Here is a 21,208-nt window from a genome sequence, read left to right as displayed (position 1 = left end):
TTCGGATCCGATTCAGTGATGTAATTGTACCGCACAGCGGACGCACTGTATGCGGTTTATGCATTACATGGTCAAGTTCTGCCAACTGGCCTAACTTTCCATATTCCTGCACCTCTGAGCTGTTATTGCCATGTCTGCAACACCACTGTCCTTCCCTTAACCCCACTAGTGCCGCAGAAAGTTCATGACGTCATTCCTTATGTTTAGCACAAAGGACGTTACATTCGTGTCTTCAGTTTTATGTAGAGGCCAGATTGCAACGATGCCGCAGTGGCACCCGTCTTGTTGCATCTGGAAAGCCTACTACACTGCTATGCTAGAGTTGCTTTGCAAGTAAATCAACGTCCACGCCCCACGGTAGCTTTTCTTTTTCGAATAAATTTCAATTTTATATAATAGTCATCTCTGCGCGAACTTGTTCCAGATGTATTGATTTTCGTGCGTCATGTCTACATAGGAATGCGGGACGAACGGAAAGAAATTGCTTTCTCATGGCAGTTGCACACATATAAAGGGACATTAAAAAATGGGTTGAACTGAGGTAAAAAATACAGCTTTTATCATGCTCTCTACTTGACAGGAGTCATGGTAAGCCAGAGAAAAAAAAACGTAAATACAAAAAAACAGGTTGTGCCGCCGGCTTCAAGTTCTCGCAACAGCCTCAGTGACGACATATGCTTTGGCGCCGTGTGGCGACATGAAGCAAAGTCTTTTTTTTATTGTAACATATTTGCCGTTTTCTGCTCAACTTTCCCACTGGTGTCGTCGCACTCTGTATGCGAATAGGACACAGTTTCACTGCTCGCCACTGATATGCTTTTTAAGCCGCGGTAAGACTCGCGGATTGCTTCCGTCGTGCCCTTTCCCACTGGTGTCGGCTAGAGGGTACCTAGACGACACCAGTGTCCACGTAGTCGACTGCCCATTTTGGCTGCTAGGGAAGTACTGATCTTCCAGGCTAGGACACAACCGTGGACGAGGCGGGTGGCCCGAGCCTGCCACCTTCTCGCTCGCACTGTTGCAGCCAGTCAGCACTGGCCGAAATGGGCAGTTAACTTGGTGGACACTTACAGAATACCAGGTCGCTATGACACTAAAAGGAATGCTCGCTCTCTGTCACTAACATGCTTCAGGAGCAACGGAAGGACTCGTGGATTGCTTCCATTATGGAGTTGCTGCTTGAACCTACGTCGTATCCTGTTTCTTGGGAAATATACCGTCAAGTACACGACTTCATTTGTCAACCTCTGTCTACATCTACGAAGAATGTAATTGGCTTTTTTTATTGCTTGCGCATATACCATCTACAAAGCCGTATGCTTGCTTACCTCCAGTATACACTGACTTCCAATGCGCGTATGACATTTTCCTTGACAAAACCCGAGCGCGCATGCAGGAACGATGCTCAATGGGATGTACGACTAGAATGGGATGTACCACTTTCGTCCACCGGTATCTTTTTTCTGCTTTAGTTGCTTGCCAGCGGTGAAATAAATTCTCTACTTGCCGTAACCCCGCAGTTCTGCAGCCATTGCCTTGCTGCCTTCCCCCCTTCACCCTTTCACAGCGCGAATACGAACTTGTGCGGTCTTCTTCCCATCACTGCTGCTGCCATAACTTAGATTACTATTGCCATTATAAGCCCACGCGTTAAACAGTACTTTCACCATTGCCAATCATAGTAACGCGTGACGTTACCTCTTTCATTCACATATCGTTCTTCACCGACCCAGGAAGCGTGTTTCGGTTGGACGTTTTCGAAGTAGTTCTGAATGAAACCTACGTCGTCCACCCTACTACCACAGCCGGCGTGCTTGAAACGAACCGTGTGACAAAGACTTTTACTACATATTGGTCAATCCCGTGGCTCTGTACGTCGCGTCCGACCAGTGTAACTGGAACTGCTTGCTTCGATGCGTAGCGCACGTCCAATGTTGTTATCCACAACCATATGAAGAAACAGAAAAGAAGCTGTAGATAAAGCATAGGAGATACAAACATTTCCACAGGATTCTCTCCATACTCCTTCGACTTCCAGAACGCTGCGTAGTGGCCCGCCTCGAATGGAAGAATTCGACTGCTACAGATTCGCATCCGGACTACATGAGAAACCAGGCGAAGTACAAGTAAGGACTCTTCTCTATACAATGGGCAGAAAGTCAAGAAGGATTATTCGGTCGCTAAACGTCAAAGAAGATGAAATAGAGGACTTAAGCCTCGTAAAATCAAAATTTAAGGGCTATTTCTTCCATACCAAAACACAGTCTACGAAAATGCTCGCTTTAATCTACGCCGCCAACAACTGGGAGACACAGTAGACCAGTTTGCAACCGAGCTTAACACGCTGGCAGGTAGATGCGATTTCAAAGAAATGAAGGAACGCCTTATACCCCTGTCGCTCGGACGCGGCTAAAGTCCTTTTAACTCCCTTCAACCAAGGACGTCTTTATCTCGAAGAAGATGCGCGCCGTGTCCCACGGCACTCCTTTAGCAAAGGAAGTTTAAGGAATTCCAAGCGAAAGGAGATGGGAGATCTCCCTTGCAGACTGAAGGGGGTACTCTTGTTCCCAGCGTGCTTGAATTTTGAGTCAAGAAATCACCCTCATTCTTATTAATTTCGCTTTTACCAGCAATTATAACTGCTCTTATTGCATATAATATAGTATTTCAGCACTGACAAAGATATTTGAGTTGAGCAGCTACATTCGACTCTCTAACCGGGCGTTCTCGGAATGGCTGCTGCGTTTGCCTTGACTGCGCCATTTTTTGTTGTTTTGCTCAACGAGATCGCACGTCTCGCGCATGCGGAATGAGTGATTCACGTCTTTCCCAAGACTTTTTAGCAATATATAACGTGTTTTTTTCATGACTGCGTACGAGGTGAGCGGCGCCTAATGGGCTCCCAGCGGCAGCTTTCAAAAGCTCGCTTATAGGCCGTGTGACACAGAGCTAACTCCTTTGAGGTTACACTCCCTTGTGGTCCTTTAAGGGAAGGAAGTTTGAAGGAGATCCGAGTTGCCCGTGTGACACGGTTATAAGAGACCGCTTCGTAAAAGGACTACGAGACCAGCTTCTCTTGGAAGAACTACAGATGGATTCTGATCTCACGCTGAGCACTGCTTTAGCAAAAGCGCGTACAAGCGAAACGTTAAAGAAAGAGCAAGCCGAGCGAAAGTAGCGCGAGGACACGATCCCAGATGCTTGCGTAAAGCGGCAGTAAAGCCCGAGGAAACCCTTGGAAAGAGCAAAATGTTTGCACGCTGTCAGAAGCCAGCTTATCGTGAAAAGTTACGCAGCTTCTACGCCGGACCATTCCATCCGAGAAGCAGTTGTCCAGAGAAACAAGAAAGATGCAGGTTTTGCCGAAAGTTGTTCCGCTTCGAAAAGGCGTGCCGCAAAAAGAGGCAAGCAGACGGGAATCTTGACGACATTGCCGAACCTGATAAATTTCTTGGCATGGTCGCGCAATCGGCGAACACGCCATCTGAGCACTTCGTCACGGTACTGATAAACGACCCTAAGCTCCGCATGAGAGTAGATACCGGAGCCGAAGTGACAGCCGTCGAGGAAAGTTTTCAGTTACTTCCGCGTTCTTTGGACAAAGCAGGTGATCTTAAAGGACGGAACAATGCAAGCGTCCTTACGACAGGAAAATTTCACGCTGAAGTAGCCTGGAAAGACAACTGTTCGAAGCAATCCACTTACGTCGTGCACAACTTGCGCACACCCTTGTTGGGACTATCAGCTATCAAAGCCCTATGAATCTTTCGCTTCCTAGAGGACTTAGAAACTGCTGACGAAATCGTAAGCAGGTATCGTAAGATCTTCCAAGGCACGGTTTCCATTTCTGAAGAACACACCATACGTCTCGTTCCGAATGCAACACTGTAGGCCCTGTCTACACCCAGATGGATTCCCATTCCCGTGAAGGAAAAAGTCAAGCAAGAACTGGACAGGCTAGAACGAGAAAGAATGATACAAAAGGTCGAAGAACGCACAGACTGGTGCGCTCCTATTGTACCTGTAATGAAGCCGTCTGGAGCAGCAAGGACATGCGTCGACTTAGCACAACTAAACCAATTTGTCAGATTGGAGCGTCATGAGCTACCAACGGTAGAGCAAGTTATGGGAAGCTTCCAGGAAGCCAGGGTTTTTCTAAACTGGACGCGAATTCTGGACTCTACCAGGTAGCGCTTTACGAAGAGTGTCAAAAGCCCACCACTTTCATCACGCCGTATGGGCGGTACTGCTACCGCAGGTTGCCGTTCGGGATCACATCCGCACCAGAAATTTTTCAAAGAAGGTTCTTGCAGGGCGTCGAAGGCCTAGACGGTGTACTGAACTAAACGGACGACATTTTGGTGAACGGCAAGGACAAAGTGGAACATGACAACCGCCTTCGTAACGTGCTCGACCGACTGGAACAAACAGGAGGAACCCTTAACAGGAAAAATGTTTCGCTGTTGAGCAAGTAGCATTCCTGGGCATGATCTTTGACCCGAATGGTGTGAGGCCAGATCCTGAGATGATCAGAGCAATCAAGGAGTTACCTCGACCCCAAAACGTCGCTGAGGTTCGTAAGGTTTCTTCTTCACAGACACGCGCTATAGATAAGCGCTTTGCTTTCATTTCCTTTGACCAGTTCTCACGCAAATCATGTGCCATTCTGGCTGTATATATTTTTATGACGGAAAATTAAAGGAGATTGATCATGAGACGCCGAGCGTCTGTCTGTCTGTCTGACACTTTTACTCTTTCAAGATACAAGTAAACCAAGTACACCAGTTACCCATTCTGTCAACGGAAATATTCGCTTGTTTCATACCCTTGTTATCGCCTATTACGTGCAACTATACATTGTAATCTGCAGAAGCATTGCGTCTTTTCCGCATTGTTGTTGTCCAACTGAGGTTAGGACCAGTGAGCACTCACCCATAATCTGCTCAAGAGTCGGAAGCGGCTGGCATCTTGGTGGTTTGCTCGACCAGCGTTTAGAAGCCAGGCAGCGTAGCTCGGAAGCGCCCGACAGCCTGTGACTACCGGCAGGGGCGCACCAGAAGCGAACCACTGAACCCACGGGAAGTGCATCGGACGGCAGATCTGGAGGACGGTACCTTCCGCTGTTGTGAGTAGAGAGTACCACGTTGTCGCCAGAAGCGAGGACATCCAATCCAGGGCAGCCCACATCGTCATCTAGACGGAGTAGGCATAGAAGGTATGCAAGAGATTTTTACAGCCCAACGCTCGAGAGGCTGCCTTCCGATGTGTTTGGCAGCCAGCGCAGCAGTATAGCACTTTATCCTCCGTAATCGCAAGTATAGCAGTACGTGGTTCTCGAATACATTTATTAAGGCGAAAGCTTTGGACGGTTCATGAGATGAAAATTTGTCACTCTGGCATTACGAGAATTCGACCGTCCGGCGTATGATACCAAAATTCAGTGGAACCTAAATTGGGGGTTGAGCCCTCAACCTTTGGTGGGAATCCACAACTTTTGGATTTAATTAGGCAAAGTGAATTAAGGGACAGTTAATGAACATAGAGTTATTTAGGGACTCATACCCACGACCTTTGGCAGGAGTCGAACCCACTTAGAGATATGGTTGAACCGGCCATATCTTGCAAGTCGGATTCCAATTTACATCGTGGAGGTCGAGAGTCGAACGCATGAACTTTGGGGTTATTAAGGCAAACCTAATGAAGGCACAGGTAATAAGGATAGAATAATAAACGGAAGATGCTGCTCGAAAGAAATGCATTATTTTTACTAGAGATTGCAATATACTGCCAATCATTGACGATAAGCAAAACGAGAACAAGGTAAAAGCGGGAGCCAACGTTTCAACAAGTGGACTTCTCTTTTTGAAGGCGACATATGCTTTCCTCAGCACACTATGCTTCCTTCGGCACTGTGCCGAGGAAGGCATATGTCGCCTTGATAAAGACAAATCCAATTGTCGAAACGTTGGGTCCCGCTTTACTTTGTTCTCGCTTTGGTCGGAGTCTTGCATTTTCACCTCCCGACTTACCCTTGTTTCCCCTGCCATTCATAGTTTTCTATGTAGATTTCAAATATGGAATTTTTTTTGTGTAGCTGCTATTCTACTTTTTACAATGTCCTACAAATCTACAAGATACAGTGATCTTTGGAGGCACTTCCTTTTGTATTAAATTTTCACAAAAAGCATCGTACCACTTTCATCCACTTAGTTGGCTCTTTGTTGACTGCAAAGTGCTATCTATCCAAACAGCATGTATAATTAGTGTAATTATGCAAGAACATATTAGTAAACTTTAACTTATGTTTTTCGCAATCCCATGAGTGTTACCTCGCGCACCTATAATTGGCCTATGCTAACGGAATTTCGCATACATACTCTTCAAGATATTCAGAATGCTGATACTCACTTGAAATTACAATATCTCTCGGCAGTTGTTGCGAAAGTACAAAGTTATATTTCATGGGATTGTGAAAGAAAGTTAAGATGTCTATTTTTTGCATAGTTCCAGCACTAAGAGAGGCTGTTTGGATTGATATCGGCACTTTACGGTCTACAGCGAGCTACATAAGCTACAGCACGATGCCTTATGTGAAAAATTTCATACATAATGTAGTGCCTCCAAAGATCAATATTTATTTATTTATTTATTTATTTATTTATTTATTCATTCATACTGTCGATGCCATCAGGGATCATAACAGGAATGGCATACATAGTTATCTTGCAATGTAACAATAATAATTTGCGCAATATTAAGATTACACCTAATATACATGCAATTAGCAAAGGCAAGCAATATAATAGGCAGAAAGATGACGTAATACATTGTAATAATGTTACGACAAATTAAGAGGTAATCTAAAGGTTAGAAAATTTGCAAAGGTGAACAAAATGGCGGGCATTAATTACATAACACATAGCGGTAAATTTAAGAGTAACAAGCGGTAAAAAGACAGTCTGTGAAAGACCAATGGTGGTGGGCAATAATTACAACAGGAAAAGACGTAAACAATTTCCACAAATAAACAATGGTACTCAGTAATGGCAAGTAATAGAAGTTATCAAAGTGAGGTATACACAAGAGGTAGTAATCCATAAGATACGTTTAAGGTGTCGTTAAAGAAATTGTGATTATGTACAGAATAAAATGAAATAAAATTGCACAGAAATAAGTGCTGACACAGATACGTCATAATTGTGAAGCAGGCAATTAATTTTCGGTTAATGTTAAAAAGTAGTTAAGCTTGGGCTGTTCGTAATACTAGGGTCCAGCTTATTCCATTCACGTGTAATTAAAGAGAAGAACGAATGCTTATGACTTTCCGTATGAAATGGGTGTTCGTTTAATGATAGTGGATGTTTATGTCGGGTGAGTCGTGTTTGTGCTATAGATAAGCATTTGGACCTGTCTATTTTCAATTCATTATGAATAAGTTGATGCATAATTTTTATTCGTGCAAGCTTGGCTCAATTTAGGAAGGTCAGTATACCGGCCTGCTTAGCAATTCTGTCGGTGAGTCTGTTAACCTATGTTTGTTGTAAATATATCTTAGTGCTTGCCTTTGAATTGCTTCTGGTTTGTTAACGAGTTATTTGGTGAAAGGAAACCAAACAACGTTAGCATATTCTAATACAGATCTGACAAATGTGTTATATGCTCGTAGTTTTGTGTTTGGGGGTGCTAGTCTAAGACGTCTGTTTAGGAAAAACAACGCTGTTAACATGGCGCTCCCATCTGAAATCGTGTGTTAATGTTACGCCAATGTACTTGTACTGCTTCACTTAGTTAAGTGTGGCGTTATTTATAGTCTAGGTAAATTTTGATTGGACCTTTTTTCTCTTGACTTATAAAATTACAGATTTCATTTATGTTTCGTCATTTGCCATTCATTACATCATTTCCATACAAGTGGCAAAGCGTCGTTCAAAGCTAGATGGTCCTTATAACAATCGATTACCTGATACAGAACACAATCGTCAGCAAAAAGTCTAACATTGAGTGGAATATTACAAGGCAGATCATTAATGTATATGAGAAATAAAACTGGAGCCAGAACCCTTCCTTGTGGAAACTCCAGACCTTACGCTAGATTTAATGAAATAGTGCTGGTTAACTTCTACACACTGAGTGCGGTTACTAACGTATTCTTTGATCCAGTTCAGAACAGGGCCCTTTCCCAGGGTAAGTTCGAGTTTATTAATTAATTTCGTGTGTTTTTCGCGATCGAAAGCTTTTGAAAAATCTAGAAACATTAGATCGATTTTTTTTCTGTAGGTCAATACTTAACGATACATAGTGGACGATCTCAACTAGTTGTGTGACCAAGGAAAACTCCTTTGCGAAAACCATGCTGACACTCTGTTAGTATTTCTTCCTGTTCAATGTGCTTAGTTATGTGCTTTAGGATAGTGTGTTCTAGTAGTTTACAGAAAGTGCATGTTAGTGAGATTGGCCTGTATTAGCGGGTTCTGTTTTACTTCCCGATTTATGAATTGGTTTCACTTTAGCTGTTTTCCAATCCTTAGGAAGGGTGCCTCAGGAGATTGATTTGTTAAAAATTATTAATAAGTACTTAGCCATCTACTCAGCGTATCTGCGAAGGAATGCATTTGGAATATTATCAGGTCCTCGTGATTTATTTTGGTCTAAGTTAAGCAGTAGGTTAAGTAAGCCTGTTCCGGTTAGTGTGAGTGGCTCTAGTGGCTTATTTCTAGAGAAGCCTGCTTATGGTAGTGTGCCGTTTTCCTCAGTGAAAACGGAGCAGAAGTAGTCGCTAAGCAAGTTAGCAGAGTTCCTGTTATCTTCATTTGAGCCTTCGTTGTCATTACGATTCTTTTGGTTAATGTAGCTCCAGAACTTTGTGGGAGCAGTTTTCAAAAAGTTTGTGAGTGTATTAGTAAAGTAGAACTGTTCGGCTGTCTTAATTCTTGATTTCATAAGTTCGATAGCTGCGCTGAGATTTTCATACGTAAAATTTAATGGGTTAGTGTTTAGAAATTTTCGCATTCGGTTTACTTTACGTTTATCATGTGTAACGTCGCGCGTTATTCATGGATTACACCTAGTAAGTTTTTTTTTCTAGTTGGTATGTAATTGGTTACAAAATGAAATATAATGACGTTAAACGCGAGCCCCAATGTATCGACGTCCGTATTGCTGTTATGTAAAAGTTGCAAAAATGAGTCGTATTCATTAATCAGGTAATCAAGCATACTAGTGTCGTTACGTTTACTATAGTCGGGGTAAGCGATCATTTGCTTAGCACTAACAATGTCATGAAGGGATATAGTGCAATAGGTGATTTTGTCATCCGAAATACCATCTAGTAAGCTTTATCTAGTTTCGTCATTTATGAAGTGATTGCTGAGGCATATTAGATCTAGTATGGAACAGCTGGATCCCTGTACATGTGTAGGTTCAGTTACAATTTGTGTAAGGTTGAACGATAACATAAAGTCAAGTAACACATTCGCACAGGTTGAATGATGCTGCATTGTTTGCCAGTTCACTTCAGGAACGTTAAAAGCACCTGCGATTATTAATCTGGACTCTGATGCATATTGCTCAGTGTATTCATGAAATCGGAGCATATTGTCGAGGGCGGAAGAAGGACTTCGATAGACGCAGCCTACGACAATAGTGTGGGACGCGAAGCGCAGTTTACAAAAGATAGCCTCAATGCCTGCTCCATCCGGGAAGATTAAAAACGGGATTTCTTTCTTTACTAGAATGGCCACGCCACCGCCTCGTGTTGTCCGGTCTTTCCGGATGATAGCGTAGTTGGCAGGGGCTATCTCAACATCTTTAATATCAGCTGCTAGCTACGTTTCTGTTAGTGTTAGAAAGTCAGTTTTATATGCAAGAGTCAAGGCTTCAAGGAAATCCGTTTTTTTATGCTACGGGTATTTATATTCACAAATGATAAGTCGTATATCAAGTTCGCTGAACGCTGGCTTCGAGCGCCGTGCTGCTGGTTTTTTGGATCAGGATTCACGGAACCTGTTTTCAAATGAGCTATATTATAGAACATACTGCCATTTATTCGTAGTTTATCATAAATTAGTTTACTTTTGTCACCGGATTCCTTCCTTGGTTTCGCAGAATTCCACAACTTGCTTTTTAATCTCGTACGCGAGGCGAAAAATCTTCGGAGATCGAAAAACTTGACCCCTTTATCTTGAAACCATTTCTCAAGATTTTACTTTTGCCTCTAAAGTCGAGAAGTTTGAAAACTATTGGTCTTGTTTTAGTGGTATTCGGCCTGCGTAATCTATGAATGCGTTCGATACTTACAGCTTCGAGTTTCAGGACATCTTTGACAATTTTTTCATTTACTGTAAGTTGTAGCGCGTCTTCATTTTCCTTGTCTTCTTCTGGCACACCATACAGGATTAGATTTTATCGTCTGGAGCAATCTTCAAGGTCGTCTAATCTTAGTTCCAGCGTTGAAACTACTATCTGTAGTTTAGTGCCCTTTTCTGTGCAAGACGAAATCTTTTTGTCTAGGGTTGTAAGTTGCTCGAGTTTCTTGTCGATTGCGGTTAAACGGTGTTCCTTTATTTCTTTTAAATCCTACAGGATTTGTTCTATTTGCTGTCAATTTGCGGGTGTATTTGTTTTGATATCTCGAGCTTGTAGTAAAAATTTGACGAGATCCACTGTGTCAAAGATTAGTTCACACAGTAGCCCAGGGCACGGCAGCACAACCAGACAAAGCTCGTTCGAATGCACGCAATCTTCAAAGCGCTTTCTTACCTGGGCGATGAACGCAAACGGGTTATCCATGTGCCCCTGCCACCAGCTTCCGTGCCCTATGTCCCGCGGAAATGTGTGATCCCTTCTGATGGCACGAAGCGATTGATGAGCCACCAACGTCGAGTTGAAGCCTGAAATGGCGCTCGGAGTGGTCGACGAAGTGTGTTGATAGTACGGGCTGTTGCTGTGCAATGCCAGCAGGACTGGCTCCGTGGTGTAGCGGTGCGGCAGCGGATGCGCTGCATGCGCGTTATCCATCTGTAGGCTTGGCGTCCCACCGGGGCCATGACCTGCGGCTATCAGCAGCAGGGTTGCGGCTATCTGCGCGATCAACACAAACGGGTTATCCATGTGCCGCTGCCACCAGCTGCCGTGCCCTATGTCCCGCGGAAATGTGTCATCCCTTCTGATGGCACGAAGCGATTGATGCGCCACCAACGTCGAGTTGAAGCCTGAACTGGCGCTCAGAGTGGTTGACGAAGTGTGTTGAATAGTACGGGCTGTTGATGTGCAATGCCAGCAGGACTGGCTCTGTGCTGTAGCGGTCCGGAGCGCATGCGCTGCATGCGCGTTCGACTTCTGTAGGCTTGGTGTCTCAGCGGGGCCATGACCTGCGGCTATCAGCAGCAGGGTTGCGATTATCTGCGCAAAGAATACAAATGCGTTATCCATGTGCCGCTGCGGCCAGCTTCCGTGCCCTATATTGTTGCGGTTGTGTAGGACATACTAACGAAATGTAGGAATTACACAAAAACTAATGGCATATTTCAAAGCTACATAAAAACTCTATGAATGGCACTACGCTCACATGTCTAGTACAAATAATACTTTTTTTCGTAGCATCTTCTCTGAAGGCACTTGAACCAACGACGTTTAGTGGGAGTCAAATCCTTGACTTTTCGTGTTAATTAGGGTGAAGTTAATTAATGCACTCTAACCAACGACCTTTGGCAGGAGAAAACAATAGGAAGTAACAACGCATTTGAATGATAATCTCAAGTAATGCAACAAACGTCTCGTCAGCGCGCAGGCTTTCGCCTTCATCCTCTTTAGCGTGAGCTAAATTGACTGACTTTTAACATTCAAAATGCTGATAGACTGTGGAGAACAGCCATTCGATATACTTGTCCTAAATTTCCGCCAGTCTCATTCACCGTCAAGACTCATTGTTATAAACGGTATAGAGTCGCTAGCTTTACCCGCCAAGCTGGCGTAATGGCTTTGGCGTTGTACTGCCAAGTGCGCGGACGCACAACTGAACCCGGTGGTGCTGGCCGCATTCCGATTGGGGCGAAATGCAAGAACGCCCGTGTACCATGCATTCGCTGCACGTTAAAGAACCCCAGATGGTTAAAATGATTCCGCATGCCCATACTACGACGTGCTTTTAGAATCATATCGTGGGCTTGTCAAGTAGAACATGAAAAATTTGTCAGTTGTTCTTGACTGTCTTTTTTCCCTTCTCAAAAGAAAAAAACAAACAAAAGCGCAGGCCTCCACGGCACACGCAGCGCAGTCACAGCGTAAGCTACAGGAGTGGCTCCATAGGGGCTTCATTTTCATAATGCACGCCCTACAGGGCCTTCGCGGCGAAGGTTCGTGGCGTTATTTTCTCGAGAACGAACTCACCTGTGCGCCTTTCGTTGACCGCCACCTGCAGCTTGTGCTGCTCTCTGCACAGCGGTCTGCTGAACTCGTCGTTCTTTTGTTGCAGTTGAGCGCGTAACTTTACGACTCGCTTCATCAGCACCGGCTAGTACCTTGTCTGGAGGCACCGTATCGTGTACCGCAAAGTGAACAAAGAAATCGAGAATATACGAGGCGCGTAAATCAAGTCCCTTGACACGCGGAAAAATACGATCCAAGTGTAACATGTCATGACACCTGGTGGAATGCAACGCAGCTGCAATGCAAGGTATGCACGTATCGACGCTACGTGGCGCGCATCTCACATTACGTAACAAGTGTTACGATACAGTGCTGCTGCAGCAGTTACTGCTACTGGTGATGCTGGTGCTGCTGCGGCTACTGGGGCTGACACGATGCGATGGGCTTTGTGAGGCAATGACAACGCTAAACCCTCTCAGATGTTATGAAATATGGCGCACAAAATGCCTCAATCAAACACCTCTCCCTTGGTGTTTTCTGTGCTATGCAGACAAACAGCAGTGGTTCGCGCAAGGTAACGCTTAACATCAACTCAGCACTCTTGTGTTGGACAAAACGTTGAAGAAATTAAGAATTCGCCAATCAAAGCAAACATCACAGAAAGCTTCGCTTAGATCGGTTCCCACAGTGCGTGGGATCTGCATATATTTTTCCCTATTCCTGGCGATAGCTGCGAGGGACACCGGCGGTGGCGGACAACATCGCCAACCAAAACAATTATTAGAATGAGCCCAGAACAGCTTACGCTGTAAAATATTCGAACTATTCAAAGTTAAATACACATTAAGCCCTTACTAAAAAGAACATACACCCGGCACCACCCAACAAACTCTTTGACCCCATATTTTGCACCTACAGTAGTGTTCGAATACTCATTTTGTTCCCCGGACTGGAGGAGTTTGCCGTACCCAATTGGACCATTTGCAATAATGTATCTGCGCATGCGTGAGCAAGGAAATTTATGACCACGTGACCTTGACATCAGACTAGCCCAAATAACTACTATTCCCTTTGAACATCTTTCCCTTTGCCGTCGGCGAACGCTGAACGCCTTTACTCTGCCACAGCCTGAGGCACAAGGTCAAGGGTTCTGAGTAAATATGAGTGCATGGAATTTTCGAGTAAATAAGGAAAAGCCTATGTTCTCACCCTTTCTCCCTTGAAGGGAAGGAAGAGATGCATAGAGGAAGAAACTTCGTTTGTAAACGAGAGTACGGGGCTAGAAAACAACTAGTGGCATTCATTATTTTGCAAATAGTCAATTGCTTCTGCTACTGAATGATACTTACTACATTTTCCTTAAGTGTGCTCAAATGTAGATTTATGGGTGCTTGAATGTAGAGTTTCTCTAGATCTGGTAGATCTACAGAAATCACCGTTATACAACACAAAGGATTATTATTAAAAAATGTCGAAGAAAAAAATAAACTAACATTAGGCGTCCTTATGGATTTTTCCGACGCATTTGATAGGATGAATCATGAAATGATGCAAGAAATATTAGTTTACTATGGAATGCAGTGCATTGCATTAGATTTAATTAAAGGATACCTAGCACACCGTTATCAAGAGACATCTACCAGAAGGGAACTTTCTTCATCAAAACGCATTCATCAAGGCTTACCAAAGAGAATTAAGTATTCTGGCACCCCTGTTATCTATAATTTATATTATCGACATTGAAAGAATTGACAACCGTATTGATTACTTTATGTACGCCGACGATGCTAGCTTATTCTACACTCGTAATAAAGAAAATTATTTTATGCAGAGAGCCAACACATTTTTAGTTAAACTTCACGCCCTGGGCGCTATAACATAAGATCCTTCTAAACATTTCTACTCGTTCCCTGCAACCGGTCATCCACCATCGGTCTAATTTCTTTCGGGCCACCACCGCTTCGCTTGCCTGTCACGCGACGTAACGATACCCGCGAAAGCCTCTCATCTGACATAACGTGTATACACTGAGTATGCATAGTAAGGCCGAAAAAAAGAAACATTATTATTTCTGACTCGACACTTTTTTGCCATAAGCCATCCTCTACTGGTCAAAAGTTTTCGGGCTGCGCCGACTTCGGCTGTCTGTCACACAACCTCACAAAACCGCGAAAAACCACTGCGTCAAAATGACATGAACGCATCAAGGATACATTAGCATGTCGAACAAAACTCAACTTATTTGGCAAGAGCCAGAGACTACCCCATTTTACAATGAATAGAAGATGGCTGCCTGCCATTCGCTCTGGCACTGGCTCGTAGTGCCTGCAGGGGAGAACGGGTATATTTGCGTACATTAAACATTTTTGCCTGGACGTATAACTCTGTCGAGCCCTCTCGGCGCGTACACGACATCGTTCTGCCAACTTTTGTTAGCTCAGGATCCGTATTCGCGGCATTTTTGCCATTCCGTTGCACACTGCCGTGGTTTTCTACCACAGAACAAAAGCTACGCGAGAAGAAGCGGGCCAATTGCAGAAGATGGCACCACCCTTCGCCGCTGGTTATCTTCTTTCACTGCGCTAGCTCGGCCTCAAGGGAACCCTCTCCACTTCAGTAGGTTACTTTGCTATGGCTAACCAATTAAATAAGAAAAATTTGTGAAGTCAGACAGTGTCATTTGACAAAGCAAACAAAATTAGCGACCTGTAAACAAGGAGGACATCTCATTGGCCGGTTCAAACAACGCTGCAAATCACCGCCCGATGGTTGCGTCGGCGGTTGTGTAAATTTGACGTCAGGAGATTCGAATAAAAGCAGATTGGAATAGTTTTGCCTGACAGGGCCCCTGTTTAATCTATACCTGCTTACTCATAAACTCCTCTAAAACTCAGGCGGTGTTTGTCGCTTCAAACAGAAAGCATGCACCGTACTTTCTCCGTTTGGTGCTCATTAACATTTACATTACTTTGCCCTACTTTGCTGAAACTTTAGGTGCATTTTTCAACGAACACATCGTATGGGATCGACACTGCACAAACCTTAAGGCAAAATTATTGAAAGCTGTGTGAGTTCGTCGAAATTTCCGAGCGCATTCTTAAACTCGCACTTAGGTTATTGCCATTTAAGGTGCGGCAATGGTACGAAAAGATCCCCTGAGTGGTCTTATAGTATTTCAAAGAAATGCGCTACGGGCCGTAGCTTATTTATCTTATAATGTCCACAGCTACATTTTTAAATGATACAGTGTTGTAAAAATGGCTTCGCTCTGTGGGCACGAATTGTTGCATTCCATAGAAATGGAAATCTGTAACAACCCAGATAACCTATGATCAACCGCAAAATTAAAAGTCAATGCGTCCTCTCTCTCCACAAAAATTGTGAGCACTGGTTTGTGTCGAAGCTGCGTGAAAATTACTGCTCCCAGATGATCCACACTATAGCAAAAACTTCAAAGAAATTTACGCTGATAGAGTCCGAAATAAGCGTTCTCTCAGAAAGGGCCTCGTAAGATTTGCTGCATTAATTTCTTTTCTTGAATTTCTACTTTCTATTTATCAGGTGACTTCTGTCAAATTTTGTGTAATGTCCTAAATAAGTGCAAGATGAGTTGACAATGCATTTTTTTTCTTTGATATTGTGACATGTGTGCTCACTTTGATACAATGATCGTCCGGTATATGTGTCTGTATATGCACCATCACCATCTTGTAGTGTATTTTTGCTAAGTTTAACTTACGCAAATCGCTTGTCTTTTGTAAGGGTGAGGCCAATCAAGCTGCCTTAATGCAGCTTTTATTTTCATCCTCACCATGACACCATGTACTCGTTACATGTTAAGAGAAATAAACTCAAATTTAAATGTTCTTTGTATTCTCATATAGGTACTAATCAGCTGATTTCTGCAATAGTAATTTTTTGCATAATTAACGCATTAAGGTGTACTGCAATGTAAATCACACATTTAAGTAACATTTTTCTTGAATTAATGCACCCAAATACTGTTGCCACAATTATTCAATAATGGCAGCAGATGGACGTACAGGAGCCCTTGTCACGCATGATGCGCCACCATCTCCTGTACCGAAACTTCCGGACACACTGCGTTTATAATGAGGCCCATTTTAACTAATGTATTCTTAAAATTACATTCGTTAATTTCAAACGATAAGATTGACCTTGCGGAAGCCACGGTCAACTAAATAAAAAAAACATACAAATGTCCTATTTATCATTCCAACTTTATTCCCCACTGTCATGAAACGTACTAGTACTTATGTGAAAACGAAGTTGGCACGGCCGCCGTTACACAGATATACTTCAGCAAGAAGGGCGCTTTTGTTACGTGAACGACGAAATAGATTGCAATTCTACGAGGGCCATACTGAAACGAACAATCACATGTTTCTTTGAGTGCAAATATGAAAGCTCTGAAGAAATGGCATGTTACTTTACGCGGCGCATTCTTTTCTGCATTCGTGGATGGCTGTTTAGGATCGAATGTTTAGGTAACCTAGCCGCCAGTATCACCATACCCGGTGATCGCGATTCATAGCGGCTTCAGCATGCTCATAGCGACGGGTCAATGGGCTCGTAGAATGCGCCGAAATGGATAAGACAAATTAAAGATGGACAAACCGGCGTTGCCAGACAGCCTCCGAGTTAATGCCCTCGGACGCCCGCGGCAAAAACGAACAAGGCAACTGTTGATGCCTTCATCAAAGAAGACAGTCGGGTGACAATGTACAAAATAGCGAGAATGCTAGACAAAGTCTCGAGTGCCGTTCAGGACATGACTTAAAACTTAGGTCACGAGAAACATAGACGGTGATCTGAAAGCGAAAAGGTTCAAGAACCTGTGTCGTGCACTGCGCAGCATATCACTGCAAGTAAAGTGACTTAACGGCGCAATGACGCGTGCCTATGCACTTCCAACTTAACAGCGGGAAACTGACAGGGTGAAACGGAATGCATTCAGAGGGGCATATAAAAGCGGGCCGATCGGAAGGAAAAACGTGCACACAGAAATGAGCATTCGTGAATATTGACGAAGAGTGTGAAAAAGGCACTGGCAAAGGTGGTGTTTATAATGCAGCGTAATTATTGATGAAACATTGTTGCTCAATGCATTTACCCTACTTCTCGTATATCAGAAGTAAAATTTTTCTGTGGAAGTCACTTACCTGGGTGCCATCCGTTTAATTCGGGTCCATGAACCGAAGACGTGTTGTTTCTCATCATTTCCTCCAAGTGCTCAATTTCAGTGAAGAACTTTTGATGCAGGTCATCAATGTTTGCTTGGAGTTTGATAGCCGCGGAAACAATGCTGTTGTTATAACTCCCATCTAGTTCGTCCAGGAAAATCTTGACAAGCTCGAGAGTGTGATTGAATCCTCCCACTGCTGACAAACATTCTTGTACACTTTGGCTAAGATGAATCATTCGCACTTCCAGTTCAGAATTCCTCTTTTCCAGTTTAGCCTTCAACGCCATGAGCCTTTCTGCGAGAGAATTTTGTAGCGACTCATTCAGGGTCGAAAATTGGCTCAGAGAGGTAAATAGGCTCTCGTTCATCCAGTGAAAAATGGCATTGTTGCCAATGTTAACACGATTGATGGCGTTAGTAAGAGAGATATGTAATAGTTGCGTGTTAGTCTCTGCATTATATAGACTCTGCCAAAGAGAACTGGCATTTCGCGCTAGGTCCTCAGTTCTGTCTTCGAGTTGTGTCAAATTGTGTTCTCTTAACACATCCACTGTTTCTTTCAGCAGAAAGCTCACGTTCCCAAAGCTGCGCTTGATGTCGTTCATGAGAGCATTTTCCACTTTCTTAAGATGTGTGCTGATGCGATCGGTGCTTTCTTCGATCAGTGCCACTTTTTTCTTCAACGCATCATCGTCAGTTTTTATTCTTAATTTTACCAGTTCTTCAGCCATGAAAGTCATGGCCTTTTCGATAGACCATTCTTCGCCTGCCAAGTAATTAGATATAGGTGCCATTCGCTCTACTAATTCGTGCGCTTTCTTATCGACATCCGCTGGGAAACTGTCGCAAGGCATCGCCTGAGAATCTGAGATGTTGTCGTTATTCGATGCGTATTCGGTGCACTCGATCACCTTGCTGTCTCTAATGGCAACTGAGAAGTTCCCGTCCTTTCCAACGAATTCAATTTCATTGATATCGTCAAATTTGTTGTTTTTCATTACTTCGCTATAAAAGGCTGTGTCTGTAGAATTGCGTCGCCCGTCGATGTCATTTCTCGTGAAATCGATTGAAATCGTTGGTGCAGAGGCGTTACCCAAATTTCCCACGCGATTGATGCTCACTTTGATATTTTGTTGGCTTCCGTTACGTGAAATATTGCCCAGTGAACGCTGGGCATTGTGAATCGCGCCAGAAAATACGCGTGGCGTTTCCTTGGTCCTGTTCTCTTGCATATCAGTAAAGTTTTTCTTCTCGATTTCAACGCTGTTTAACGAGTACTGATCTGTGGTTTTATCTATATGTTTTCGAGGAGACAAGAGCTGCATTATGTCTTCCCCAGTTCTATAAAAGCGTTCTATCTTGGCCACCATTTTTGGAAGCAATGCTGCTGCCCGTTGCACTTCCGGCGTAAGTAAATTCTTGAAACTCCTCGCTTCCGCTTGTACATCCGCGATGGTCCTGCTTGTTTCAAGCCGTTCCAAAGCCATGTCTCGCTTCACTTGCTCCAATGCATCGCGAAGACTTCCCCTGTCGTCCTTCGTATCATTAACGTCGGCAGCAATCCGCAGCATCTTGGCTTCGTCCTCCAGAACCTTCTCGTACACATCGCGAATGCTTATCTCTGGTACAGCATGTAGCAAATTGGACACGGAATTCTGTCCTCTACTTTGTAGTGTTTTCACGTCAGTTTGCAGTTTCTTTATCGAGTCCGAAATGGCCATGTAACTCAGCTCTAACACGGTAAGTTTATGCGATATGTTTATAGCGGAGCTCACCTTTCGGTCCAGCCGCTTCAGCGTCTCGCAGACCTCTTCTTTCCACGATTCACATTGGCAATCACACTGTCTCGCTTTAACCTTCGTCGAAGATGAGAGCAGCGCGAGCACAGCGGCCACGGACACTTGAGACAGAAGCGCCTTGACATGAGCCATGTTTCCTGGCTATGCATGAACGCGCACAATTCAGGCATTCGTCTGAAATGGATTGGCTATCACCGAGACACCGGCTGTGGTACTGCAGAAGCCATTCAGAGGGCTTTTCTGCGCTTGGAAAGCCACGGGAAACGCAGGAGTTAAGCGTTGCCTCAACGAAGTGCTAAGAGGAGGCGCGGCTGACACATCACGAGGTTTCGACTGTCTCTTATCTGAAGGCCACGATGGATACAAGACACCGCTAGAAGCAGTCACCGTGAGATCCGTGTTGTGCCGTTTGCGGAAGATTACCACGGATGAAAGTCCCGTCTGTTGCGCCAGCTTTGGTCTCATTACCATGCGCAGCAAAAAAATGGGGGGGACTCTTTATTTTTGTTTTCGCTAATGCCTTGCCTTCTGGTTTTCTGAGAACGTGCTTGTTGAAAAATTATGCTAAAATGCTTACAGTACATCGCATCAACCACTAAAATAAGAGAATAGACATAGCTAAAATTATGGGGCGCCTTTTACACTGCTGAGTTTCTTGAAAAGTTATTAATTTCAATACTAAATAAACCACGACGCGAAACAACGCGGCAGACTTTCTGTGAAGTATGGCAAGTTTGGTTTCACGGTGCTTCACTGAACACAGTGCCGCATGCACACACAGTTTGCCCTTTCTCTCTTTCATCTTTCTCTTTATTATCCCTTTACTTTACCCCACGCATAGGGGAACCCTAACAAAAATTTTTATAGAAAGTCCGTAGACAATCTATAGACATTTGTCTATGAAGTCTATAGACTGTCTATAGACATTTCTTTAGACTAGTCTATAGACATTCTATAGACTTATGGCCATACACTTTTTATAGACTAGTCTATAAAAAGTCTGAGTCAATAGACTGTCTATAGACATTTCTTTAGACTAGTCTATAGACAGTCTATAGACTTATGGCCATACATTTTTATAGACTAGTTTATAAAAAGTCTGAGTCTATAGACTGTCTATACACAGTCTATAGACAGTCTATAGACTTATGGCAATACTTTTTATAGACCAGTCTATAAAAAGTCTGAGTCTATAGATTGTCTATAGACTTATGGCCATACAATTTTTATAGACTAGTCTATAAGAAGTCTGAGTCTATAGACTTATGGCCATACATTTTTATAGACTAGTCTAAAGAAAGTCTGAGTCTATAGACTGTCTATACACTGCCTATAGACAGTCTAGAGGCTTATGGCCATACACTTTTTATAGACTAGTCTATAAGAAGTCTGAGTCTATAGACTGTCTATAGAGTGCCTATGGACAAGTGTAGAGGCTTACAGTTCTACTTTTGTAGACTGAAGTCTATAGAATGTCTACAGATGAGATTTGTCCGTAGACATTTTATACACTTCAGTCTACAAGAATAGAACAATATATACAGTTCTAGTTTTGTAGACTGAAGTCTATAGAATGTCTATATACAAATGTATATAGATACTCTATAGACATTCTATAGACTTCAGTCTACAAAAATAGAACTTTATAGTCCGATACACTTTTTTTCTATGACATTCTGCAGACATTTGTTAACAAATATGAATTTTTTTAATCTATAGGCACTCTATATACACAGACATCTTATAGACAAGTCTACAAAGAGTGTATAAGGCCATAACTCCATAGCGGCTATCTACAAGTTAGTTTACATTTTTGTTTACATGCGGTAGCAAAACG

The 21,208-nt window shown here is 43.4% G+C and overlaps 1 protein-coding gene across 1 annotated transcript in view; it reads right to left on the bottom strand.

The window, feature by feature from the left end:
• LOC142564064 (uncharacterized) overlaps nucleotides 1-19,698 on the bottom strand; it is a 33,128-nt gene extending 13,430 nt beyond the window's left edge. The window contains exons 1-2 of the mRNA XM_075674886.1: nucleotides 17,550-19,698; nucleotides 4,933-5,193 (exon numbers count right to left, since the gene is read on the bottom strand). Coding sequence (XP_075531001.1) covers nucleotides 4,933-5,193; nucleotides 17,550-19,503 — 2,215 coding nt within the window. The 5' untranslated portion in view covers nucleotides 19,504-19,698. The remainder of the gene's footprint in view (nucleotides 1-4,932; nucleotides 5,194-17,549) is intronic.
• Nucleotides 19,699-21,208: the final 1,510 nt, after the last annotated feature.

This window comes from Dermacentor variabilis, chromosome 11, assembly GCF_050947875.1.
Source record: "Dermacentor variabilis isolate Ectoservices chromosome 11, ASM5094787v1, whole genome shotgun sequence".
NCBI classification, from domain to species: Eukaryota; Metazoa; Arthropoda; class Arachnida; order Ixodida; family Ixodidae; genus Dermacentor; species Dermacentor variabilis.
Note: the sequence above shows the minus strand (reverse complement) of the source record. Positions and strands in the feature narration are given on the sequence as shown.